Source organism: Danio rerio, chromosome 6 (genome assembly GCF_052040795.2).
Source record: "Danio rerio strain M-AB ecotype USA chromosome 6, GRCz13ab, whole genome shotgun sequence".
Taxonomy (NCBI): Eukaryota; Metazoa; Chordata; class Actinopteri; order Cypriniformes; family Danionidae; genus Danio; species Danio rerio.
Window position 1 is genome coordinate 48,022,547 of NC_141026.1, and position 26,570 is coordinate 48,049,116.

Consider the following 26,570-nt stretch of genomic DNA (forward strand, 5'->3'; position numbering starts at 1 on the left):
CATGCAAACTCCACACAGAAATCACAACTGACCCAGACAAGGCTCGAACCAGCGACCTGTTGCTGTGAGGCAATTGTGCTACCTACCCACTGTGCTGCCGAAAAACTCACTTCATTTTGACACATCATTTCTTAAAACAAGACTATATATTTTGTTGTCTAAAATGCTTCTTGAAATAATAATTCTTAGAAATTTGGACAAAAAACAAGAGAAAAAAAACCTAAGAAAAGCATTTTTTGCAGTGTAAAACTGTTTTTTTTATGGCACCTCCACATCACTAGATGGCGCTGACGAGGACATAATAAATACTGAAGACTGTGGTGTAACGTGAAGAACCCATGATTCGCGGAATTTTCAAGCCAGAAAGTTGAGCTGCAGTTTATTTATCTTCTGAAAATGGACGAGGACCAGGCACAAAATCAGGTTACTACATTAAAATCTCCCGACTAGCTAACACACAACGTCAGTTATACACCAGTACATGATTTGCGGTCATATTCATGTACACATTACAGGAAATGTCCAGGGTATTACTATCGTTTTAACAGCATTTATGTATTTTTAGAGACTTAAAGCTGCTGTGCATTACACTGTCGGCTCTGTCTGCCAACACATCGCTGAGGACTGCGAGAAACAAATCACTAAACAGACAATAGCGGCTATAGCGGAGACTGCGTTCAGACAGTGCGGTAAAATTACTCAGATTTTGTCCCTTAGCTTTGTGATATTTCGACTTCAATGTTTTTTGTTATATATATATTAACACTCGTCTTATTTCTTACATTTAGACATTTTTGCCAAGGACTTGGAAGCATTTGCTAGGTAAACCTCAAGTCAATATGGGAAACAGCTGAAAGTTATTAAACTGGTGTATTTTTCCTGAGATATTAGTCTGTTTTATTTGTACTCAAGCATGTGTTGAATGTTTGCAGACATGCTAAAAGAAACACAGTTACAGTGGATGACGTGAAACTTACAGCAAGGAGAACCACTGCACTGGTAAGATGACTTATTTTTTCAATCCATGTTCAAAACCCCACCCAACAAAAATGACATTATATGAAAATAATTGTATTTAAAGGCCTTGGATAAGCAAATTATTTTATTTGACAAATGATGTTTAGTTACTATATTAATTTATAGGGCACTCGGTGAAATGCTTATTGTAAAAGTCCTGGAGTGTTACTACAAAACTTTGAACATATATATTTCATATATATTTTATTTGAAGTCAATAGCAATGAATTGCTCAAATAGGGTTGCATGCCTGATAAAGGATTGGTCTCTGTTAAATGTTTAAAAACAATACAGAATGTTTAAGTACATAAAGTGGTGTAACTGGACTATTTATCTAAAAGCAAATTCAAATATATATTTACATAGAAGCAGGGTGCGAATTACAGGGGGAGAAGGGCTCCTAATTCATGCTTGATCCCCTGAAGGAAGTCAAAGCAAGACGTTAAAGGGCTTAGCTCTTTAATACTGAGAAATAGTTCACTGTATTTTAAATAATAATGTTAATAATTAAAATAATAATATATACATTTGACCTCCCCTCTAACAGTTCATACCGTTGCAAATGCATAACCACACCACTCAGTCTGTGCCAGTAAAAAAATCATTCAGCTATCTGAAACTGGCACATATTAAGTGTAAACAAGACAATTTTCTCATAAAATATGTACAAATAGCCTGAAAATCAAATTAGATGTATAGTTTGACATCTGAAATAGCTAATCAGAGGATACTGTACGTCAAAATACACAAATTATCTAAAAAAAAAAAAAAACACTGAAAACTTGTTTTATTAATTAATTAGATGTAATTTAAATAAATACATAAATGACTAAAGCATGCATTACTGCAAAATATAATTCACACACTGCATAGGTGTGATTTCCAAGTATATCTTTAAATAACTGGGTTCCCATGTTCAATATTTACTGCTAAACTTGAAAGAATTATAAAAGTTTCAATTAATTTGCATATTATGGTTCTAGTAAACAAGTGGAAAAAAATAGCATCTTTGTTACTTTACAGTACAACTATATTCAACAAAAAAGTGAGGAACTGGCTCTAAACAACCAGGAATTGAAGGAGAAGAGGAAGAAAAATGCTGCTAAGAGGAAGAGTAAAGACATGGAAGCAGAGGAGAATGATGTTGAAGACTGATCAAGATACATGTCCAAAATTATTTTTCCTTTAGTTGTATAAAGTATTTTGCCTTGAATAAAAAACAACTGTGTAGATATGTAAACCAACAATCACATTAAACACTTTACACCAATAATCTTGTCTTACTCAAGCATGAGTTCATTTGTGTTTTATTGCAATTAAAATAAATCCTGTAAACATGACTTGAGTGAATGTCTATGAAACAATACAGATTCTCTCAAATGTTTATATTTTACACATTTAAAAAGCAGGGTTTCTGTGGGTACCAGGTGTAAATATGCCCAATTCAACATTTAAAGCTTTAAAAGAGTCTTAAATCAGCAGAAAGTTTCAATTTAATGAAGTCAGCACTAAATTACAGATGCACTGAAAGCAATTCATCTAAACATTCTCAAATCAAGATGCATTTACTTGAGATACAAAATGAGAGGGGAATTGTTAGCAGGGTATCTGTGGGGGAAATGTATTTCCATTTGAATTGACTTAAGCCAACTGGTAGATGTTGGTTTAAATCACAATGGCTTCACTTTGATAATTTCATTCTTGCTTCTTTCTGATTTTGTAGTTAGTGTAAGATTCTTCACAAGTAAATCATTCTTGATGTAAGATTCTTTAGACATTGGCAATGTAACAAAGTAGGAAAAACTGGGTGATTTTTTTGTTTGCAATGTGATTAACATTTAAAATTATAATAAAAAATTCAGTATTTCAATTTTGAGAGTGGGTATATTCAAAATGTAATCATTACGTGTAAAATAATCATTTTAAATAGTTTAAAATTGGTAGAAAGCGGTCTTAAAACTTTTTAATTTTTAAATGTTACTTGTATAAAACAGCTTAAAATGGCTTTCAAATCCTCCAGAAACCCAGTAAACCATGGTAAAAACTTTAACCTTTGCCTGTATTTGAATATGAGCCGTTTTCTCAAAACCAATTCAAGCCTGAAACCATTTCAACATTTCAGATTGAAATGCATCAGGCTTAAACCGATCAGAGAAAACTGCATATAGTGAATCACCCATCAGATTCGGCTACGGTCTACCGTGTCGGTGGCTGTTACCAGAGGTGCAGAACCACAGCATCCTCCATCTTCCTCCATCCCCAAACGGACTTCCCGCCTGGGGTTCAGTTGCAGCCAGCCATTTTCCAGGCCCCTAAACGTGTGAATTCAATTAGTTGCGTTGCAATTGCTCTCAAACATCAAGTGACAGACAAACAAGTATGAGCAAAGAGCAATCTATTCAAATTAGTTTTATTGAAGCACTCCCTTCATTTGACAAGTCATATAAAATGCCTCTGAAAACACTGAGCGACGTAATCTAGAGGGAAACTCCACAGACATCCACAGCACTCAACATACAGTTCGCACTTACACCATCACTCATGTTTTCCCCCTCAGTGTCCACTGAAGATGTCATCCACATCAAAGTTCACACTTACAGGTCAAGTTACAAGGAAATAAAGCACACACACCATACAGCATTCAGATGGGATTATAGAAGCAAGACAAAGTATGCATCATCATCATCACAACATTCCACTAACTATATAAGCACATTGTCAGTATACTAAAGGAGAAAAAGCAAAATGGGGATCTAGGGTGACCAAAAAACAAATTAAATATATCTCTTTAAGTACACATGAACTAAATGTCCATCAATTTGGGCTCAATTAAGGGGGAAGCTGGGAAGAATCAGCAGCTCTCATTCACACGCTCACCACTGCAGTCACATTTGGGCTCGTTCATTGCACTCGCAAGTCTTTTCGTTCGTGCGCTCCACACTTTCTTCGCTCACTCGCAGCCTTCTCACTCTTCGCCATCACCAATCGCACTCAAGGGTTGTTTTTTTTTTTAAAAAAGGTCACTTTCTTGCGCACTTCTTGTTTTAAAAAGTGGATTAAAAAAGAAGACACCCACCGTGTCATCGAGCCGTGCGATGAGAGCATTTAGACATGGGGAGGAAGGTGACATAATGACCTCAGCCACACTGTGCTGCCATAGAGGGCGCTCTTCCCAGGCAAACCCCACAGATGTCAACTGCAGAAGAGATGTTGATGAAGGCTTGTTTTAAAGGATTTCCAAACAACTGGACTGAAATAAAGCTGAACTTACAATAATATACATGTTCAGGTTTCAACCAGATTCTTTCCAATGCAGGTTTCTTTTCTTGATTTGTACTATTAATTGATAAATGATGCAACTCATGCATTTTCACAGATTGAACATGCATTATAAGAATCCAGTTGAAATGCTTTTGTTTGCATCAGTCAAGACAATACAACATTGGGGAGAAAAAAACTAAACATCAAAGATGGTACATTAACATAGCACCCTTGTTAACATCTCACTTCAAACACTAACTCAAATCCCATTCAGTGTACAAAACATTCTTTTTTTCTTTGTTTCGTCCCCAGACTCCCTCTTTTCACCCATCCCCACTCCCAAACACACGTGATGAGATAAGTCTCTCGAAATAAAATACTTACCAAAACACGCTAGGAATACCGACACTTCAAACACAAAGCACTTACATACCCCACCCCGATGACTTGGACTCCATACTAGAGCCAAAACTGGAGTTAAAGCCAGCACTGGCAGCGCCCGAGTTAGAGCCGGTGCCCCAGCCGAGAGCAGCTGAGCTGCTGCCGTAATTGCTGTTAGCCGAGCTATATGTTTGGGCTTGGTCTCGAGAGGAACTGGTGCCACTTGTGCTTGTGCCTGAAGTACCCGACTGATTCTGCTGAGCTAGCATTCCCATCATACCCCAACTACTCTGCAAGGCAGCCTGGGCGGCAGCCATCATGGCCGGGTTTAGATTGAAATTGCCAAAATTTCCCAAGCTGCTGGAGCTACCCCCACCACCACCACCCATGTTGCTTCGGCTGCCTGCAAAACCCTGACCTCCGAACCCATTCCCAAAGCGCCCTGCCCGCTCCATCATCTGCCTAGTGTTATTGTGTTTGGGCTCAGCGTTTGAGATATGCACACTGACGCCCTTGATGATCAGATCTTCTCCACACAAAGCGGCGGCAACCTGGAAAGAAGTTGGAAATTTCTTCAATATGGTCTGGAATGTTGTCATAAACAGGTCATTTTTGAAAAGTACATTCATTAAGAATGCCTCAGCTCTTTATCTGTGATTTTATCATGTAAAACATGACTTGCCTGGTCATCTGCAAAGGTGACAAAAGCAAACGCTCTGAACGGTTTGGGAATAAAGACGTCTGTGACCTCTCCGTACTGCATGAAGAACTGACGGAGCTCATCGGCAGTCATGTCCTCTGTGCAGCGGCCCACAAACACTTTACGGCTCCTCATTGGTTCATCTATACCTTGCTGTTAAAGTTTTAAAAACAAAATGGTTTAGCGTAACTGAAGAATTTCACAGTGGTTTGTATTTTTAATCTGCATTAAAACATTTGCATGTGCTGTTGCATCTTTAGTAGCAATAAGCTGTAAAGACAGATGACATTCAGGAACTGTATATGTATGCGAGTGAACTTTATGCCACACCAAAACTTTTTCTTTAGCTTTGATTTGTATTCTTATTAACACTTAATTAATAATAATAATAATAATAATTATAATAAAAGAGATGTTTTAAGCCCTACAATATTACAATCATGAAAATGCACCTTTGCCATCACTAGTATGTTACATTTTAATTTATAAAAGCATTATGTTGGAAAATTGTAAATAGTAAAGTGCAATTGTAAAATGCAATTTCTATCAAATAACCGGTGAACAATCTTTTTTTTAACCTTAAACTTTTAAATGCCACTGTAAAAACAAACAAACAAACAAGCAATAAAAAAAAAAAAAGACGCACTGACCTTTGAGTTGGGCAGTTTGCAGTCGCACCACCGGCCATCAATCATGTGCCGCTGTGTCATCACCTTACTCTGAGTCTCCCAGTCTCCAAACCTCACAAAGCCAAACCCTTTTGAATTTCCTGTCTTCACATCCCGCTTGACCTAGTGTAACAAAATCAAGTCAAGGACTGCTTTAATCTGCCTTCAAGACTGACAGTCAAAGCCAGTTCTATTTTTATAGCCACATACAAACATCAGATACAAAGACAGAAATCATGAACAGCTTTCATCACAATATGACAGTACAAAGACAAACACCACGGGTGTATGGGTTATATTTATATCAGTATGTTTTACCTGCACCATGATGACTTCCCCAAATGTACCGAAGTAGTCTTTTAAGTCTTGCTCTGAAGTCTTCCATGGCAGACCCAGCACAATCAGATCTGAAGTCTTCTGATCTCCTCTCTTGATCTTGGTCGCAGATGAAGCATCGATCTCATCCATCTTCCTCTTATTATCTGGCAGAACAGTTTCTAGAAAAGAAAAACTCAATTGCTATATATACACACACACAATCACACATCCTGGGAAAAAAAAACTTATTTAATCAAGATGCACAAGATTTTTGTGGACAGCTAAAAGAATTCAGAAGGACAAACTTTTTAACTATGGTGACCTTATTAGTGAAACTCATCATTATTAGTGAAACTCCATCTTTGTTCCTTAGTATTTGAGCCTTTTTAATGTTGAGGGGTTTGCCTTGTGTTTTAATTGTTATGTAGATTTTGTTTTTAGTATTGATTGTGTTTAGCACTTTGGGCAACATTGTGTTGTAAAAAATGTGCTTTATAAATAAACTAACTAAACATTGTTCAATCAAAAATAAATTTACTTGGGATGCTCCGATCTATCGGTCGAAGATTGGTATTGGACGATAATCACATTTTACGACTCGATCGCCAATTTGGCTGATCTCAAGTGTTTGTTTACGGGTTTACACGGAGAGGAAGACGCACATGCACAACTGGCATTGCTTTAACAAGCAAGGAGAAAAATGATGCGCGCGGTGTGAACGATTACTGAGCTCTCAACACAGCAACTAAATATATACGGATGTAACGGATATATACACCTCCGTTTATACAGTTTATTGGCGCAACTTGTGCGAGTCATGGGCTCTTTATTGCAACCATTGTATATGCAGTGTTTTGAGCTGTTGTGACGCGAGCGGAGAGATTGCCCCCATCTAGTGTCTCATCCAACTGTGTCAATGTTGCAATTTCACTAAAACCTGGCTGGAAATATAATTTTTTTTTTTTTACTGGAATGCTTAATAATATACTTTTTGTAATATACTTATTGCTATAAACAGTAGTTTATAGGCCCATTTTCTTTTAGTAAAGAAGCAATATATTTATAGGTGTGCATTTTAACTTATGCATATAATGCGCTCCAAACCTTTTTTTCAGCAAGACATGTTAAATGGTTCCATCATTCACAATCTTTCTAAACTGCACTGTCAATTAAGGCTGGGCAATAAAATCGGAATCGATGTTTACTGAGCAAACACCATTGTCAACATCGATAAAAAAAAAAAATTAAGTATGAAGCGTTATAGTTTTATTAAAATGTGGCTGCTGAGCGTGCTCCTTGGAAACAATGGCAATAAGCTTAGGGTGCAAAGCGTAAAGCCCATTGTAAATGCTAAAGCAAACCATGCGCTCGCCCGTGCTACGTCAGGTTAGAATAAAACCACATGTGAGTGCCGTGGCTAGAAGCAGTGGGAATTTTGTAAATAAAAAAAGGATGCAAGGATGTTGCCAGAATGGCTTTTTGGTTTCTTTTTTTGTGCATCCAGCCACTAGCTCCCCATCTGAAAGATTTTTTTAGCATGAGGGTAATATTCATTCAACTTCACAATTTTTATTGTTCAATATGTGTTTGAATAATGATGGCTAGTTCCTTTATTTGAAAGCTCAGATTTGATCATCACAATTTGTTTTGTTGACAGAGTTAGGGGTTTACAGTATTAGGGTTCAACGCTAAGGATTTTTTCTACTGGCCCCTAATCGGGCCAGTGGTTCGACTTTTACTTGCCCTGCCAAAATTTTCACTGGCCCCACCAAAAAAGTAGTTAATAACCATTTCTTAGCCACACATTTTAAATAATATGTCAAAAGCCAAACATAACTTCAGCATTACTTTTCTTTAAATAAAACTGACAATTTAAAAAAAATCTAACTGTGATGTTAATACATTTGGAAATATATATATTATAGGCTTAAATTAGAGAGAAATAACAGATGAACTGATTGATATTTAATACTCAATATAGATCTTTCTTTCCAGGTGTCAGTGCAGAAATGAACAAAATAATAGGCCTTATGCAAAACAGTATAAGATTAAAATATGGAAAAAATTATCAGATAGTAATTTCTGTCAGCTTTCCTAACAGATAACAGCTATCAGTATATATTACAGTAATATATAAACAATCAATTTGAACTGATTGTTTTGGTGCGGATATAAGCGCGATTGCGGGATTCACATGTCAAATGAACCATACTAACTGGGCAAGCAAGACAGGTTTCAAAACAAATGTTTAGGTGTGAAAGCACCCTGTTTGCACGCAATTGACAGTCGCGGCCAAATGAAACTTTAGTGACAAGGCAGCACATATCCGATCGGGCCACTAACCATCCTGTCTACTGTCCCGAGCATCCCGCACACTGGCCCTGGGCCATCAGGCAGTCCTTATTGTTGTGCCACGCCGCCTCATTATTATTTACACCATACAGATGTTGATCTACCTTAGTTGCACACACTTTGTAAACATTTTATTCATCAGGTTTAAGAGTCTCTTTAACACTTATGTTTATTTTATATGTTTACTTATGTTTATTTTTTGCTATTAAAACTATTTGCCTTAGTAATGTTGGAACATTCAAATAAAGTGGATAAATAAAAAAAAATCCTTATATTCATAAAAGGATTATTCAAAATATTCCATAATTACTGATATCGAATGATATGAAACATGATATCATGATAAATGTTTTTGCAATATCGCCCAGCCCTTTTGTCATTAATTTTTCTTACTTTTTTTTTTACCTGTTTTATCCATTTAGTTATGTAAAGCTGCTTCTTACAATGACATGTCGTCACTAAATGGTTATGAGACATGTTTAAGGTATTATATGCAACATTATTTATCCTCTTAGGTAAAGCAAGATCTCCACTTTAGTATAATACTTAGAGGGAGAACATGCTTTATGCATTATAAAGCTTGAAGCATCAGAATTGGTGCTTGGTATCAGACCAATCACCATGACAATTACATAATTAACTCCATTTTTAATCTATCTATTTGTTGATTTTCTACTAGGCCTGGGCGATTAATCGAAATCGACATTCAGAACCTATAATCGATCTACTTTTTCCCAGGCAATTATTTCATTTAATTTCCCTACAATGTGTAGAGTCACGCGATCCCTGCTGTTAAAGGCTGTGGCTGATTCATACTTCTGTAGCCACTTTGAAGCCACATCTGATCTCTGGTTAAATAAGACATAGACACTGTTCTTCAGCCTTACTTTGCACCATATTGATAATGATAGGAAGCTGCGACAGATGGTTTGAGACAGCATATTTTCCATTACATTAAAATAAATATTTACATTAAAATATTCATTTACAGAAGATGCATGGAATGCACTGTAGATAATATTAATTACAGAATATACAAGAATTACTTTTAGTAGAACTACTGCTACCCTTCCTACACCTAGGGTGTGTTTAAATTTCAGCTGTTCAACATTGATAAATAATCAAATAGTAAACAATAATTATTGTCAAAAGATAATCATAGATAGTAGATGGTGTTTCTTTTAATTATTTAAAAATAAAGTAATGCACCCTTCATTCAAAAATCTCTTACTTGTAATATGTGAGCATATTTACTGTACAAAACCTGTCAGTGAACTGTGAGGGCAAAAAAAAAAAAAAAATTTAATTGTAATTTTTAATTAATTGAGATCTTGATTTTAGGCCAAATTGCCCAGCCCTATTTCCTACCACTGCTCTCTTGCTTGTCTGACTTGCTGTAATGTTCAAATTTAAATTAATCAGAGGTTTTATTCTATTTTTTGCCACCTATGCCAAGCTGTTTTAACACAACCTACATTTTAAAAAGCACAACAGAAATAAAGATGAACTGAAAACTGTGACCATGCATTAGAGGAGAAAAAGGTAGATTATAAATGATATTTTATTTTTTAAAGTGTGCAATTGTGCATGTTTTCAGGATGCTTTCTAAAAACATTTTTTAAATTGGGCTTAGTATATTAATTGTACCACATACCTTTTGGGTAATTAACCACATAGACTAGGTTTCCCCAGCCGTTCTCAGGTGCATGCAGAATGCCGTCCACCAGACGAACCCCCCTCATGCACTGAGACACTGGGCTCCGGAAGCGCAGACCACAAGCCCCTGGAAACTGAGCGGACACTGTGGAAAGCAAAACCGTGCCATCATCCTCTGACGGGATCTCCATCGGCTCCTCATTCTCCTCCTCCGCAACTCGAATGTACATCTCGGCCATCTTTCCTCAGTCGAGCTGTCGGTGAATGAATAGTAAAATTATTGTTTCCATTAGCCAAAAAAGAAAAAAACAAAAAAGACAGTAATATCTCATAAAAAATGACCATAACAAAACATGCAAAAAAAACCTAAAAGCAAAATGTTTAAATTTACAGCACTCATTTAAAAAAAAAAACTTAGATTGGTCGTGAGATCCGAATTAGTAAACAGAAAATAAATGCTTTTGAGAAATCCTTCTGTTTGCAACAGTTTCAACTTTCTTTTTATTCGTACAGAAAACTACAATACACATAAAATCTAATAATGATGATGCTCTACAGAAAGTTACCAACATTTCTGCTATTAAGGTACTTTAATATTCGATTTTGTTTTTGTATACGTATACATACACACTCTGTACTCAACCATATACTAATTTTAAGAACATTAAAAGTATTTTTTCAGTTTATATTTGGTTTGCTGTGACTGCTGTGTGAAATTCGCCGAACAGCAACATGGGTAACGTACTGTAGTTTTCACCGTTTAATAGCCTTATACGTGATTGTTTCATAACTAAATCGAATTGATGTGAACTGATGGCTTCAACAAAAGACAAACGATTAAAAAACCCTGGAGATCACAGCTGTTACAAATTTCAACATGATGAGTTTCCGGTAACTTGATCTAACGTTACCGCGAATCAAAATGAACATAGTGCAGGCTTTGAATGAACAAAAACATTGGTTGCACATGTTGAAATACTAAGGTCTCATAAACGGAACGAGTTTGTATTTTGACTACGAGCAGGACAAAACGGAACCAGAAATTAAGCGATTCGTGGTTTTAAATAATTTTGACGTTACACATCTGCGTTGTTCTTTAATACAGTGCTTATGACACTTACAGACGCTTTAAGTCTCTCATTCGAAGACACGAACGACAAAACTACAACACGTTACATTTCTAACAACATTTGCAAACATGAATTATACAGTCACGCTTCACCGCGATGTAAACAGCAAAATCCCACTGAACAAATCTTTCTGCCGAATCAATTCAAAAGATTCGATTCACTAATGGTTGTAATGTGAGCTCGCGGCCGTGCAGGAAAACGCGTGCGAACAACTGGTGAGCAATTATTCATGAGCAGCAGTAAAATGCAGACTGAAATAAGCACCAATAGATCGACATATGGAGTAAATACATCGTAATGTACGCGTTGTAGTGAAAACATGTGAATAACATTACCAATAAACAACTGCTCGGGTCCAGTTATTCCTTTGTTAGCACCGCCAGCAGCTCCTCGTCCAGAAAAGAAATGTGAATGAATGAATCACTCAACAAAACTCTGACCAAGAACGACCCTCAAAAGCGTCCCTTTCTGTTCAAATTACAATAACGCAAAAAGCTATCTCTGTATAAAATATAAACACAATAATCCTCCGTATCACACAACTCATGCGACACTATTTTCGAATCAAGATGGCATCACCTAAGTCATGAAGGAAATACGTCACGCGTGGGCGAACTCATTCTTACATGTACGGGGGTGGGGAGAATCGAAAACAATGAATGGTTATGACTGCAACACTGTGTGTTGTGCTATATGCATAAAATGTAATACTAGGAAATAATATTTATATGTACGCAACTAGAGCAAAATGGGCTGTGTGATTATTGTAACAGAATCACCTTTTTCATAAAATCAAAAGCGGCGGTCCCTGTAAACAAGTGGACTATTCTTAATGAAGATACATAAATAGTGCCCCTCGTGGTGGATATGAATATAACATCCTTGTTATTTACCTCTTCAGATATACAGTCACGGATTCAAGTGAAGTTACAGTTAGAAAATGTTTTTGTCTATATTTAGTCTTTGTCATAATTGTTGGTAAATATAAGCAAAGAACTCTCTTCAAATAACTGCATAATTTACCCCTTTGTTTATTTTAAACATTAACATAAACACATGGCGATTACATTATGAAATATTTAATAACCCACTACAAACCATTTTAATGTGGTCATGTCACTGGCCCATAAACATTTCCTGATTGTTATCAAAATATTTCATAACTGTAATATAAGGCAATTCAATGATAACTTAATGTTAAAACAGCTATCATAACATTATCTATCAATATCTCTTTTTGGGTTTTTGGAAGCTATAGAAATTAAAACACATTGGGAAATACATTGGGAACATTGTTTTTGTTTGCATCCTTCAAAATGGTCTATATGGGACCCTGGACCTCATAACCAGTCCCAAGTCATACATTTTTGGTAATTGAGATGTATACATAATTGATAGGAGAATAAAGAAGATTTCCTTTGATATATTGTATGCTGAGATAAGACAATACATATCATAATTAACAAAATATTATATATAGACAAAAGTCTTGTCATTGATCCCAGTTGTAGGTGCAACAAATAATAACTTGAAGAAGCCTCTACAAAGTTCCTGAAAGCAAAGAAGGTCAATGTGCTCCAGGAATGGCCAGCCCAGTCACCAGAAACGAACATTATTGAGCATGTCTGGTGTAAGATGAAGGAGGAGGCTTTGAAGTTGAATTCAAAGAATCTTGATGATCTCTGGGAGTCCTGCAAGAACGCTTTCTTTGCCATTCCAAATGACTTTATTAAGTTATTTGAGTCATTGCAGAGATGGAAGTATGGATGCAGTCGTCCAAGGTCAAGGGAGTCATACACAATATTAATTCTGTTTCTATTGCACCATGACTTTATATTCTACACTGTAGACTATTTCTGTTAAGTGACAAGACTTTTGTTTTTGTCAAAGTCAGACCTTACTGTCATAATTAAATCATTAAAAATCAAGGCATGATCATATTTTATTTTGGTAAAATAAATGTAATCTAGAGGCCTTTGCCTTTCATATAAGCAACTCCTGATACCAAATGATCAACTAGAAGTCAAGTTATTATTGTTCCTAATACGTGGATAGGAGACAAGACTTTTGTCAGGTAGTGTAATATTGATTTTAAAAAAATCATCTTTAATGTTATTTAAATGAAAGGAAGAGCTTAGTAATGTATACATGTAGACATTTACTTAATATTCTAATGATTTTAAACTTTTTTTAATTTCGGCTAGAATAAAAGCAGTTTTAATTTTTTAAGCACCATTTTATGGACAAAATTATTAGCCCCTTTAAGCTATATTTTTCCTCGATAGTTTACAGAACAAACCATCATTTTACAATAACTTGCCTAATTACCCTAACCTGCCTAGTTAACCTCATTAACCTAGTTAAGCCTTTATATGTCACTTAAGCTGTATAGAAGTGTCTTGAAAAATAAGTCAAATATTATTTACTGTCATCATGGCAAAGATAAAATAAATCAGTTATTAGAAATTAGTTTTTAAAACTATTATGGTAAGAAATGTGTTGAATTTTTTTTTCTCTGTTAAACAGAAATTGGGAAAAAAAATAAACAGGGGGGCTAATAATTCAGGGGTGCTAATAATACACACACACACACACACACACACACACACACACACACACACACACACACACACACACACACACACACACACACACACACACACACACACACACACACACACACACACACACACACACACACACACACACACACTTTTTTGGCTATTGGCAAAACAAATTAACGATTTACATGTATCAATGTATCAATACAAGACAAATATTTTGTCAACCAGGGTCACATATAAACTGTACATGCTTCTCTTTTTTTATTAATATTACAATTTGAATGTTCTTAACAATAGTCTTCTTTTGTAATGTTATTATTGTTTCGTTTTTTTCATATAAAATGCTCCACAAAAAAGCCAGCTGCAATGGTAATGCAGTCATCACAGCCTGTTTTCTTCAAATATATATTTTTTTATACGATCTCCATGCATGGCTACGCAATCTATAGTCAGCTCTCAAATTTTAACACATTTCAGAAGTTTTCTGAAGATTTATGCCAACACCTTGATATAATAATGGCATAATTTGTTCATAGCAAAGGAGTAATTTCAAATTCAACTTTATTTACTTGATATTGTGATTAAAAATATGATATACTTCAAAGTTCATCAGTATAATAAAACAGACATAAGGACAGGAAAGTGCTCTGCATATGATGAATAATCCTAATGTAGCTTAATAAATAAACAGGCCTAATTTTTTTGCCAAAGGCTATTCAAACTTTTTTTTTTCCATTTTATTTATATAAAAAGGTGCATACATTTTTTTTAAATAAATAAATTTGATTGCATATCAGAGCAGTCACTATCAATTTTTTAGAGAATATGAAAAATAGATATTCCTGATGATAAAATACTGATGAAAAGAGCTGAAATGAAGGAAACGAGACACATTTTTGATCAATATCTTTATATATTACAAAACAATAGAAATGCTACTGATAACAATATATGTTCACAGTTGCTGTTATGATACCACACTGAAATAATGTATATAAGTTAGACATAAAATGGCATATCTTAATAATAAATAAAAAAAAGAGGGAACATATTAATCTAACAAGTCACAATGCTTGACGGTTAAAGGTCGCATCATGATGAGCATTAAGAGCTGTTTTGTGTACAGTTTTGTATGGTTATGAGGCTGATGTGTGTGTTAATGTGCTGTCGCTGATCACCCTCACATGTCTGTAGACTTTATCGGCAGCAATAAAGTGATACTCAAAGAAAACATTATCAACACAATTATCAATAATCAGCTAGGCATCAAGTAGTAACACTGACAGTGTAGTGCAAAGAAGATGGTGTGTGTGTATGTGTGTTTATCAGTGTGTGCGTGTGCATGTGTTTTTTGGAGAGCAGATTGTGGCGCTCAGCAGGATAACAAAAAGCAGCAAAAATAAATATCAAAAGAATTTATTTTTATCAGTTTATAAAAGCTCTTTTTTGTTGTTCTTTTTTTTTCATTTCACCAAGAGTCTGGGGAAAAAAGGCCTCATGGAAAGTTCAAGGAACCACTTTGTTCCGTTTCATTTTCCGGAAACTTCACACCAAAGACTCCATGCTCTCAGCCTGGTTGGATTCATCCGCTTTTCCAGCGAATTTGTCCATGTAGTTGAAGCCAAATCTGAAGTCTTTACTGCTGACAAGGCTGAGCATTGCCTGGTAAAGGTAGTGGTAGTGCTCCTGGAAGCGAAACAGTAAAAAAGAAATAAATGATACAGGAAAAGAGCATTTAAAAGGGTTCATGAACTCCCTTTTTAAATGTTGTATTGTTCTGCTTATGATGTTATTAAGATTTCTACATTAAAAACGTCATTTAGTAGTCATAGGCTATTTTCTGTCCTGTTCGGAGCCACTCAGCTGAACACACTGTTTGAATAGGCTTGGAGTATAATAGACTTAGAAGTAAACATCTGCTGGAATAATTGGTGTACAGCTTTGCGTATATAAGCATTTTTGAAAGTTTTAAAATTGTATATATATATTTATACAACAGTTCTGTCTGGATCGTGAATCTGATTGGCTGATAGCTGTAATATTTAAGTAATATCAGCATCCGAACAGCCTCTTTACCCTTTGTGTATTACTCCGCCCACATACAGCCAGCAACAAGCAGACACTATAGTTTGACAAATATTACTGCGGTTAGACAACAGAAGATACTTTTGAGGCTTTTTTTAGTCAAGAATGTGGTTGTTTAAATTGCAAACATGCAGTTTATTTGCAATAATAGTGCCTATTTTAAAATATTTACAATTTCTGAGAGCTCGTCGGTGGCCACAGACGGTTCCCTGCTGAAAAATCCAGCTTAAACCAGCCTAGGCTGGTTGGCTGGTTTTAGCTGGTCAACCAGGCTGGTTTTAGAGGGGTTTTGGCCATTTCCAGGCTGGTTTCCAGCCATTTCCAGCCTGGTCTTAGCTGGTCAGGCTGGAAAATGACCAGCTAAATCCAGCTAAAACCAGCTTGACCAGCCTGGTTTAAGCTGGACATAGCTGGTTTTGGCTGGGCTCCCAGCCTGGCTAGGCTGGTCAAGCTGGTTTTAGCTGGTCATCTCCCAGCCTGACCAGCTAAGACCAGGCTGGAAATGGCTGGAAACCAGCCTGGAAATGGCCAAAACCCCTCTAAAACCAGCCTGGTTGACCAGCTAAAACCAGCCAACCAGCCTAGGCTGGTTTAAGCTGGATTTTTCAGCAGGGTTGTTGTTGTCTATCCACAAGATGGCGCCAGAACCGGATAATAAGCCCTTGCTCAGTGTGTTCTCTTGAGTGCGAAAAAAAAGCTGAAAAACGGAAGCATCGTGGTTTTTAAGATGGACCGGATAGAGTCAATAAGAAGCTGTGAATAAGAAGCTGGATTCAGACTTGTCCCTCCTTATCGCAAACACAACAGCAGTCTGGTTAGAAATCTCTGTAGACGGATGGCATTTCATGTCACGTTCGGCCTTATAATCTTATAAGCTTGTTTTGTCATAACCTAAAGGGACATTGGTGAATTAGTAACGGTTTACTAATTATGTTTTGACGTCAGCTGCAGATGTAAATAAATGGCGGAAGAAAGTAGTTCCTAATACAAAAGGGTTTTTATCTCATGATGACAGTACATAATGCTTTACTAAATATTTTATTAATTATGCTTGTATTCAGCTTAAAGTGCAAATTAATGGGCATCTCTTTTACCCCTTTTTCAAGATTTAAGATAAATATTTTGTCTTCAGAATGTGTCTGTAAAGTTTCAACTCAAAATACCCATCATATTATATATTATACCTTTCAATATGTGGAAAATCTGAGCTGTTAGGACATTGTAGCTGTTTTTGTTGCCTGTACCTTTAATGCAAATGAGCTAGTTCTGCCTGCCCACCTTTTCCACGTGCATGTCAGAGTCATAGAGATCTCTCTGTATTGCTCTGTTGCGTGTAGCCTTCACGTAGTACAGTGACAGACAAGAATAAAGCAGATCTCCCTTACTACAGTAAGAACTTTCCCAACGGTTTATTGATAAATAAGTTCACGCGCATACACATGCGTTTAGCTTTGCATTGTGCATTGGCAGATGTGACAGGATACATGTTAATATACACTGCTATATGGACATCAGTAACATTAACATTAATGAATGTTAATATACAAAACAAACCTGATTTACATTCACAAACCGGGATTGAAGCATGTTCTTTATAATTAATGACACTATATGGTGATGAATTACGTAGCAATTTTACTGTCTTCACTACAAACATGCACTGTTTTTAAAACATTTTAACTTATAAAACTCATTCTTGATGTGCAGACGATCAAAGAGAGATGAACAGATCCTTTAATTCCAGTTTCTTTGCAAGTTCTATCTTGTGGGTATGCTTATACGCGTTACTATAGAGACATGTTAATACACTTCATTCGATCAATTTGGTGGGCGGGGAAACCGCAATCCTACGTCACGTTGCAGGAGCTAATCTTTTTATGAGAAGTGGCCGGTTATCCTTTTATCTGGAGGCGGAGTTTAGCCACACTATTACATCATAAATCTGTCGTTTTAGCATATTGGCTTCAATATAATCGTTTTTTAGACAAGCAAGAATGTTCTAAAACTTTAAAGATACGTTTTTTATAGTACAGTGACCTCTTTTATGTAAAAAGATAATTAGAAAAAATTTCTTTAGGTGCATCCCAAATTGCATACTCATGCACTATTTAACACCATTTTGTAATATATATAGTGTAAGTAATGCATTAAGTGCAATTTAAATACCCGGATGATTCACTTATTCAACTTTTAAAATGAAGTGTGGAATGTTGGACACTTCACGCACTCAACGACCGCTGCTTTGCGCACGTGGCTGAAGCGGCGAAGCTTTCGGACACTGACGTTGGATAACTTTATATATTTTGGATTGTAAAAGCAAAATTCTCCCACAAAAGTAATTATAGCGCCTCCCGCTGGTGAATGCGGTTATACTCATGGCAACTATTATTTAGTAGTTCGGTCATTTATTTCACTAATTTGGCAACTGTCAAACTTCATCAGGGAAACGGTTTAAATTTCCGCTTAGTGAAAAAAACATTATTGTTCCAATTGGGATGACACTACATGCATATACTATGCTGTTGAGTATGTAAGTGCATAGTGCATAAGTGCATAGTGTGCCATTTGGGATGCAGCTTTAGTTCATGAGCCCTTTAACCTCTTCACCAACAAAAATGGCTTGAAACAAACTAGACAGTTAAAGGCATGAAAATGAAAATTTACCCACTATTGGTTCCAAACCTTTTTCTGTTTAATGCAAAAGAAAATCTTTTGAAGAAAGCTGAAAACATGTATTTATTGACTTCTTTAGTAGGAAAAACAAAAACTTTGGAAGTCAACGGTTACAGATTTCATGAGCAATGACAATTTCTCATTCTTATTTGCATTGACCAAATTAACACTGCTCCCAAAACCCAATCGATCACTCATTAATGTTTGTGATGACGTCAAGTTCTGTTAACTTACGATTTCAGTGAAGACACCAGGCCTCATTAGATTGATCATTTTGGCCACTTGATAGACATCCACAGCGCTCTCGTTCTCCAGCTGTTGGGAAAGTGTTGTCAGAGCACAAAACGTCCCGGCAGAGACTGCGCCAAACCTAGAACACACGACCCATTAGACTCTCTTAGAACTCTTTGTAAACATCTGGTATTACAATGCATTTTGGTTGATCACAAGTAGATGGGGAAACGCATCAATCAGTTATTTAAGTGGCGGCTCTATAGGTGTGAGCTTTTTTCAGATTTTTTTTTTTTACCTAAAAATGGAACATAAATTCTCATAATTTACATATGAAAACCAAGGAAAACTAAAATGATATAGGGAGCTGACTTTCTGCTCTGATAGCCACAAAACTATGCCAAACACTGTGGGTTTGAGTAACTTCTGAAGTTTTATACTTCTGCATCAAGTGAACGCAGATCTGCATCGGTACACATATCCTTCACCATACCCCGATGTGCACCTTTCAATAAAAATTTTACATGACATTGAGAGCAAGATCTGATTGGCCAGCTTGGTTTAGCTGTGATGAGTGTAGCCATGGCCGAGAGTTGAGGGAGCAGAGGGTGGCCGGTGGCAGGAGGGTTTAGGAAGTACCCTGGAAAAGCTCTAGATCAGGGGTGCCCAAACTCACTCCTGGAGGTCCGGTGTCCTGCAAAGTTTAGTTCCAACCCCAATCAGATACACCTGAGCTAGCTAATCAAGCTCTTACTAGGCTTTCTAAAAACATCCTTGCAGGTGTGTTTAGGCAAGTTGAAGCTAAAATCTGCAGGACACCGGTCATGCACGACCGAATTTGGGCACCCCTGATCTAGATGGATACTGTGTTTATTTAATGATTAAAGTTTGTTGGTTCCAACTGGTTCCCACCTCTTTCTTCTCTGACAGAGTACGAGTTCAAACAAATTCCCTTTAAGGCAAGTCATTTCACTTTGCGGCCGTCTTTGAAACCCCCCATATAGCAAAATTTCTCTGGCCCAGCTCTGGCCCACACAATCAGGTTTTGCTTGGCCCACATGCCGCAGTGAATTACGGTACATGACTGGACCAAATCTGGCTTCCAGACAAGGGCCAAACACAGACCATATCTGGGCCAAGTCTCAGCCAAGTTAATAACTCATAACTGGGCCAGAACTGGGCCAGTAAGGTTGGTGTGTCACGATTGCAATAAAATTAATAAACCTATGAAGCGTTGCGCTTTAGGCACACTATGGGCCTTGTTTTTTCTCAGTGACCTGATTGGTAGAATTGATTTTTTTAATCAAAAATTATTTTTATGTATTTTAAATGTGGGTCAAGACTGGCCAAACTCACGTGGCCCACAATCAATTTTTAAAATCTGGGCCAAATACTACGTTTTACATCTGGCCCAAATCTTGTGTGCCGCATTATAGACGGTGCCACCTCTGCCAAACCCAGGCCATGGTTGGCCCACATGCTGTATGCCAGTGCCAGATGAATGCCTGATGTCCCAGCTTTATGCCAAATCTGGGCCAGAATTCTTTGCTACTAGGGCCCTCTCAGACAGTATGCTCGGGCATTCTGTCTGAATGGGCAAACGTCAAATTCTCCAAAACCGTTTGCCAAGCTTCCGATTACATTACATATTTTGAATCACCGATAAAATTAAACATCAACCCTCTCTTAAATTTAGTTTCTAAATGTCTGAATCAAACAAAATCATCATTTTTATAAATTTCAAGCTTTATTTGGATACATTTCTTATGTCTGTGAAGCAAATATTTGCTGATATTCCTGTGCGTTTGTTGACCACCAATATGTCATAAGAGTCCACGTTTGGTCCGAGATTTTACCCCGGAGAAACGTCAGTCTACAGCGATTGATGATCTAGTACCTGTACTAGTAAGCGAGACTTCATTCGCCATATTGACTGTTACACTTTTCCCCATTTAAAACTATAGGAGTGACATGTCTTGTGTATTCTATAGTCTTTGGTTTAAATTAGTTCCAATACAATTGCACGCATTGTTTTTGTTATTTTTGTGTAGTCTACAAAAAAAAAAAACACAATAATTTAGCCTTTTTTTTTTCTTTTACAATAACTAAGGGTAAATAAGAACATTCAAAAACCCTGAGTCTCCCATCCCACCCCCGAAGAGAATAAAAAACCTCCCAAAAAACACACACAACAATATTAGCACCTACATGAATTGTCAAAGCAACTAAATAAATATAGATAAAATATAAATAACACATGCACAGATTAATAAAAAGGACAGAGATCTTTCTTGAAAAAAAAAAAGATAAATCAGGGAAGAAATGTGTTGTATTCTAGACAAAATTAATTAGAGCATTCCAGTTTTTATAAAAACAATTTTGGAATCTCCTAATGTAAACTTATTTTTTTCAATATATAGAAAATACATAAAATCTTCTAACCATGAGACAGTGAGAAGAGGTTTAGAAGACTTCCAGTGTAATAAAATCGGTCCCGGGCTATCAGTGACACAAAGCCTAGAACATTAGCATTCTTATTTGAAGGTTATCCAATAAAGCCGTTACACAAAAAATTGCAATCAAAGGGAATGGATCAAGAGAAATGCTGAAAAGTGTAGAAAAAGTATCAAATAAAGAACTTTTCCAACTTTGGACAAGAAAAAAACATGTGGGTATGATCAGCAGGAGACTATCACCTATCACAACAAACATCCATGCCTGGAAATAACTTATTTAATTTGACATTCGTTAGAGGAATTCTATGGAGAACCATAAATTAAATCAGACTCAGTCTGGCACATGAAGAAGAGGAATTAACCCTCTCAGCAGCCATTTCCCACCATTCCTGATCCAAACCAAGTCCAAGTTTTTTTCTCCCATTGATCCTTAAAACTGAGAAAGAGAGGTCAAAGTATATGGAAGAATCAGATTGTATAAACTAGATATAGAGCTGTGATTCTGAATTTAGCACCTCTCATATAAAGAAGGATCTAACAGGTTAGGAAATAAAAGACAATGGAAATGGACAAATTTACATACTTGAAAAAAACTAAACAAATCAGACTGGGGAATATTACACTTCTCTACAAGAACAGAATTGCAGGCTTTTCTGATGTAAACTCAAAACACCTTAACTAACATTAACCAATGCAATCTTATTGTAAACCATATCTATATATAAAGTTAAAGCATGTTGTATTTGTTCTATTTGAAGTTTGTGCTGCACACTGTAGAGAATACTGAGCTAGTTATTAAATTAAAACATAAATCAAAGTCACAGTATCAGTCAGAAAAATCTCAATCCCATTTTGCACAGCCCTACACTGTAAAAATGCTGGGTTCCACACAATTCCTTTAATTTGTCCCTACACAAATTGATTAAGTTAACTTAATTGTTTTTACAAATTGAAGTGGATGGAACATAAAACAGATTAGTGACACAGACAAGTGTCCCTCCTAAAAAAAACAAGAATTTTGCTGTTTTATTTTAAATAAGTAGTTTGAACAAGGCAACAAGTCATTTCTTCAGTATAACTTTGCCTTCAGAATCAGGACTGGAATGAGACAGTCAGAGAGAAGGTGGTCTTTCATGTTTGTTTAAAGATATTTGGTCACATAAGCATATACATAAACGAAATATTTCTGACTTTCTCTGGAAGTGATGGAAAGTGATCAAATCAAATCAATTCAGTCTCCATTAACACCTGTATTCAGTATCGTCCACTTGATGGGATTAATAGCAGGCGCCAACTCTACTCATGGTTAAAGCACACACAGATTACTCACTCATCGTGCACGATGGTGGGACCGTCCCGTGTCATTGCCTCTTCTTTGATGATGTTGATAAGCTCAAATGTGCTGCTGATAGAGGCATCGGGATCTGGCCAGTTCGGACACTGGAAATGTCGGACTTCTAGCACATAATCGTCCTGTACAGCAATGATAAGCAGTTATGAAATTTAGCAGGAATAACTGTAAAAATAGTTACTTTTAATTTATTAAAATGTAGTGATTGCCTCTACTTTTAAATGGAAAGGCAAAAGGTAAAGCCTTACTTTTTTTAGATTGTTTATATGAATATATTCATTTATTTGATATAGGGTTTTAAAACTTAGTTTTGTTATATTTCAATTTCACTAAGAAACGTGCAAATAGCCCAATAAAAGGAAATCTTTTCATTTTCATTTACTATTTAAAATCAAATCATCAAAATCATGAATCGAATAGTGAGCAGAGTCAATCGCTACATCCCAAAGTGCACAGAAAAATAAGTCATATTCTCTGTGTGGACTTTGCTTGTTCTCCTTGTGTTCATGATGGTTTCTTCCGGGTGCTCTGTACTGAACTGACCATAGTGTATGAGTGTGTGTGTAAATAGGAGAGTGTATTGGTGTTTCCCAGCACTGGGTTGCAGCAGGAAGGGCATCTCAAAACATCATATAACATATGCCAAAGTAATTGGTGGTTCATTCAGCTGTGGCGACCCTGATAAATCAGGCTGTAAGCCAAAGGAAAGTGAGCGAGCGATTATTAAAACTCATTTATTGAGTATTACTCTCTATTTTAACATTTTTAAAAAGTAAGGCAAAGATTAATTTTTCACATGAGCTTCCAGAAGTCATTTGAATATGTTACTTTGGTGCTCAGTATATGTTTGATATTGCATTTAAATGTATGCATTTAGAAGCTTTTCAATCAAAGTGTCTAATTTTAAGGTGTATTTAGGCCCAATCCCAATTCTATCCCTTAGCCCTTCCTCTTACCCCTCATTTTGCGCATAACCATGAAGGGGTATGGGTGTTCCAGTTCTCTTTAGCTTAAAGGCGTAGGGCTAAGGGGAAGGGGTAGATACCCCTTTGAACAGAGATTTTTCAGGACCACACTTGAAACGAAGAGGTAATAAAATTTTCCAGAATACACCAGCCACACTGGCAGGATAGCTGCACCCAGAGGTAAGCAGATCCACAAATTAGTATTTTTTTTGTCAATATTACGATTTTTTACAACCAAAAAGCATTTGTTTAATATATTCATAACCGTGTTCGTGATTTAACATCACCATTTACATTTCACAATCTATAATCCATAATAACTCCTGTATAGTAGTCCCACAACATTCTGACATTTGATGACACTGGAATACTCTGTCAGAAAAGTCTAGTAAAGTGTCTGCTATAATGTTAATGTTATATCATTATGATTACATTATATTGTTGCCTTCAGTGATTTCCTGAAGATAAATACCAAAAAAAAGGTAACTGGAACAACTACACCAGTCGCGATTGTCAATCTCATATGAAGTAAGAGATCACAATGACATACAATGACGTGTAGTGCTGTCCCATTTCTTAGAGGTCAATTTTGAAGCCCTTCCCACTCTGTTTCAAGAGCTAAGGGGAAGGGGTACAAAAATAGAATTGGGATCGGGCCTTAATCATTTCATGCATTTCCTGAAAACTGACCCAGTGACAATGATGTTTCAATAGCTGCAGGATTTTGATTGAACCATTTCAATGATGGAAACAGTATTGTAGAGACTGACATTTTTTCATGATTCTGATAAAATAAAGTTCAAAATAACAACGTTTTTTTGTAATAGAAACCATTTGTGACATTAAAAATGTCTTCATTATTACCACCTTTGATAAATTGATGCATGTTTGCTAAATGAAAGCATTGTATTAGTTATATTGCTAATGTTTAAATAAGAAACACTACAGCTTTTTACTTTTGTTTTGGCACTGCATATATTAGGTCATGCTATGCTATGTTAAAGTCCACATAAACCAGAAGCTGCGACCATTCCATTATTTTTTCATAATGTGATGCAGTTCCAACCTAGAAAAACTGATTATTAAATGAGAAAACAGTGGGTGTGGCTTGTTTTTTTTCTACTGCAAGCTGATTGGATGTAGTTAAATAGGCAATTTATTCAGAAAGATGGGGAAAAGGGTTTGGAGAGAACAGATTCCTCCTCCTCTCCATTTCTGTTTGTTGTCAAAACTGACAGTTAGAGGGGCGTGGTTAAATATGTTAGCCACGCCCAATACCTCAGACAGATATAATCTGAGAATTGAACTCAAAACAAACAGGTGCATTTTTTTAGATTTTAATTAAAGGTTATAAGAGCAAGCATTTTTTAAATGACATGCACAGATGAATTGTTCACCACAAAACTTGCAATGTGAGCTAACAAAATCAAATGGTTTGTTTTGATTTCATCTGTACTTTAAGTGTGCGGTTTGTACGCTGTCTGAAATACCTGCGTGGCTTCCAGGATGAAGTCGTGGATGATGAGCTGTTCCTCATTGGACAAGCAAAGTCTGTCGGTGTTAATGAGGGTGACAGTGAAGGCTATGCAGTTCATGGGCTCCTCTCTGCTGGGCCAGTACACAAACTCATCCTCAGTCTGCAAACACAACAGCACACTGTTTAACACATCACTTCATACGATGGAAAGGTATTACATTGGATTATATCGTGTTGCGTTAGGCAGTTGCTAAGCATATAGGGAGTTATTCTGCGATAACAACAGCCTGGATGTACTTTATCCCTTGCATACATCATATTAGATATTAACATATGATATGACATCATATATATATATATATATATATATATATATATATATATATATATATATATATATATATATATATATATATATATATATATATTTATAGGGCCAAACAGAATCTGAGGACATTTTTTGCTATTTCTGCACAGAATTTTGTGAAAAATTGCATTATTTATTTATTTATTTATTGCAAATTATTTTTTTTTAAATAAAATTAATACCTTTTTAAACTTGTATTTAATATTTACAATGCAAATTCAATTAGATCCACTTATTTGTTAAACAAAGCAAGTCTAAAAAAAAGGAGAATATTACTTTACAAACTGTATGTCTGTAGCCCCCCATATTTCTACTCAGCCCCCTAAAAGCTTTTAACCCACCACCCACCCCCCATCCTCACTTTAAATCTGAGCCCTCCTTAAATGACAATCCTAGAATCTCCTCTGATTGTAAATGACTGAAATGAACACTTTCTTAGTCAATGATATTACACACATTTAAAAAAGTACATAAATAGACTCAATAATTGGCTAAAAATCTGCGGAAATCTGTAGATTTCTGCATGTGCAGATTTCGTTTGGGCCTATTCCTAACACACTGAATTGTATAATTTTGTCATGTATCATCATAATGTATTGAATCAAATCATATCATTCATCATATTGTAATGTCATATGTCGGGCGACACAGTGGCGCAGTAGGTAGTGCTGTTGCCTCACAGCAAGAAAGTCGCTGGTTCGAGCCTCGGCTGGGTCAGTTGGCGTTTCTATGTGGAGTTTGCATGTTCTCACTGCGTTCATATGAGTTTCTTCTGGGTGCTCCGGTTTCCCCTACATTTCGCGATGTGTGTGTGTGTGTGTGTGTGTGTGCGCGCAGTCCTATGTAGGCCTACAGTTCAAAGATCATGTTTAACTGAATAAACAGTTAGTAAACACAAGTATAACTTCTTGAACATCA

At 36.2% G+C, this 26,570-nt stretch overlaps 3 protein-coding genes across 6 annotated transcripts in view; 1 reads left to right on the top strand and 2 right to left on the bottom strand.

Annotated features, from left to right (window-relative positions):
* Positions 1 to 354: 354 nt before the first annotated feature.
* On the top strand, positions 355 to 2,635 carry cenps (centromere protein S). The gene is given in 5 exon segments (NM_001128749.1): positions 355 to 423; positions 566 to 689; positions 789 to 822; positions 933 to 999; positions 2,041 to 2,635. Coding segments are annotated over 5 exon segments (384 nt in total). The 5' UTR covers positions 355 to 396; the 3' UTR covers positions 2,173 to 2,635.
* Positions 2,309 to 26,570, bottom strand: part of tardbpb (TAR DNA binding protein b) — a 78,550-nt gene continuing 54,288 nt past the window's right edge. The window contains exons 1-7 of one of the 3 annotated variants that reach the window (XR_015492494.1): positions 11,819 to 12,049; positions 10,352 to 10,607; positions 6,346 to 6,524; positions 6,010 to 6,150; positions 5,342 to 5,512; positions 4,094 to 5,210; positions 2,309 to 3,329 (exon numbers count right to left, since the gene is read on the bottom strand). Coding sequence is in view for 2 of the 3 variants with exons in the window: in NM_201476.1 (NP_958884.1) it covers positions 4,704 to 5,210; positions 5,342 to 5,512; positions 6,010 to 6,150; positions 6,346 to 6,524; positions 10,352 to 10,592 (1,239 nt within the window). In the remaining variant the exon portion in view is untranslated. 3 annotated transcript variants of the gene reach the window in all.
* The window catches only part of ca16b (carbonic anhydrase XVI b), a 199,639-nt gene continuing 188,009 nt past the window's right edge, over positions 14,941 to 26,570 (bottom strand). Inside the window, exons 26-29 of one of the 2 annotated variants that reach the window (XR_015494059.1) lie at positions 25,299 to 25,445; positions 22,315 to 22,965; positions 19,040 to 19,687; positions 14,941 to 15,733 (exon numbers count right to left, since the gene is read on the bottom strand). Coding sequence is in view for 1 of the 2 variants with exons in the window: in XM_087257856.1 (XP_087113982.1) it covers positions 15,593 to 15,733; positions 19,040 to 19,175; positions 22,823 to 22,965; positions 25,299 to 25,445 (567 nt within the window). In the remaining variant the exon portion in view is untranslated. The remainder of the gene's footprint in view (positions 15,734 to 19,039; positions 19,688 to 22,314; positions 22,966 to 25,298; positions 25,446 to 26,570) is intronic. The other variant, XM_087257856.1, reaches the window with a different exon arrangement.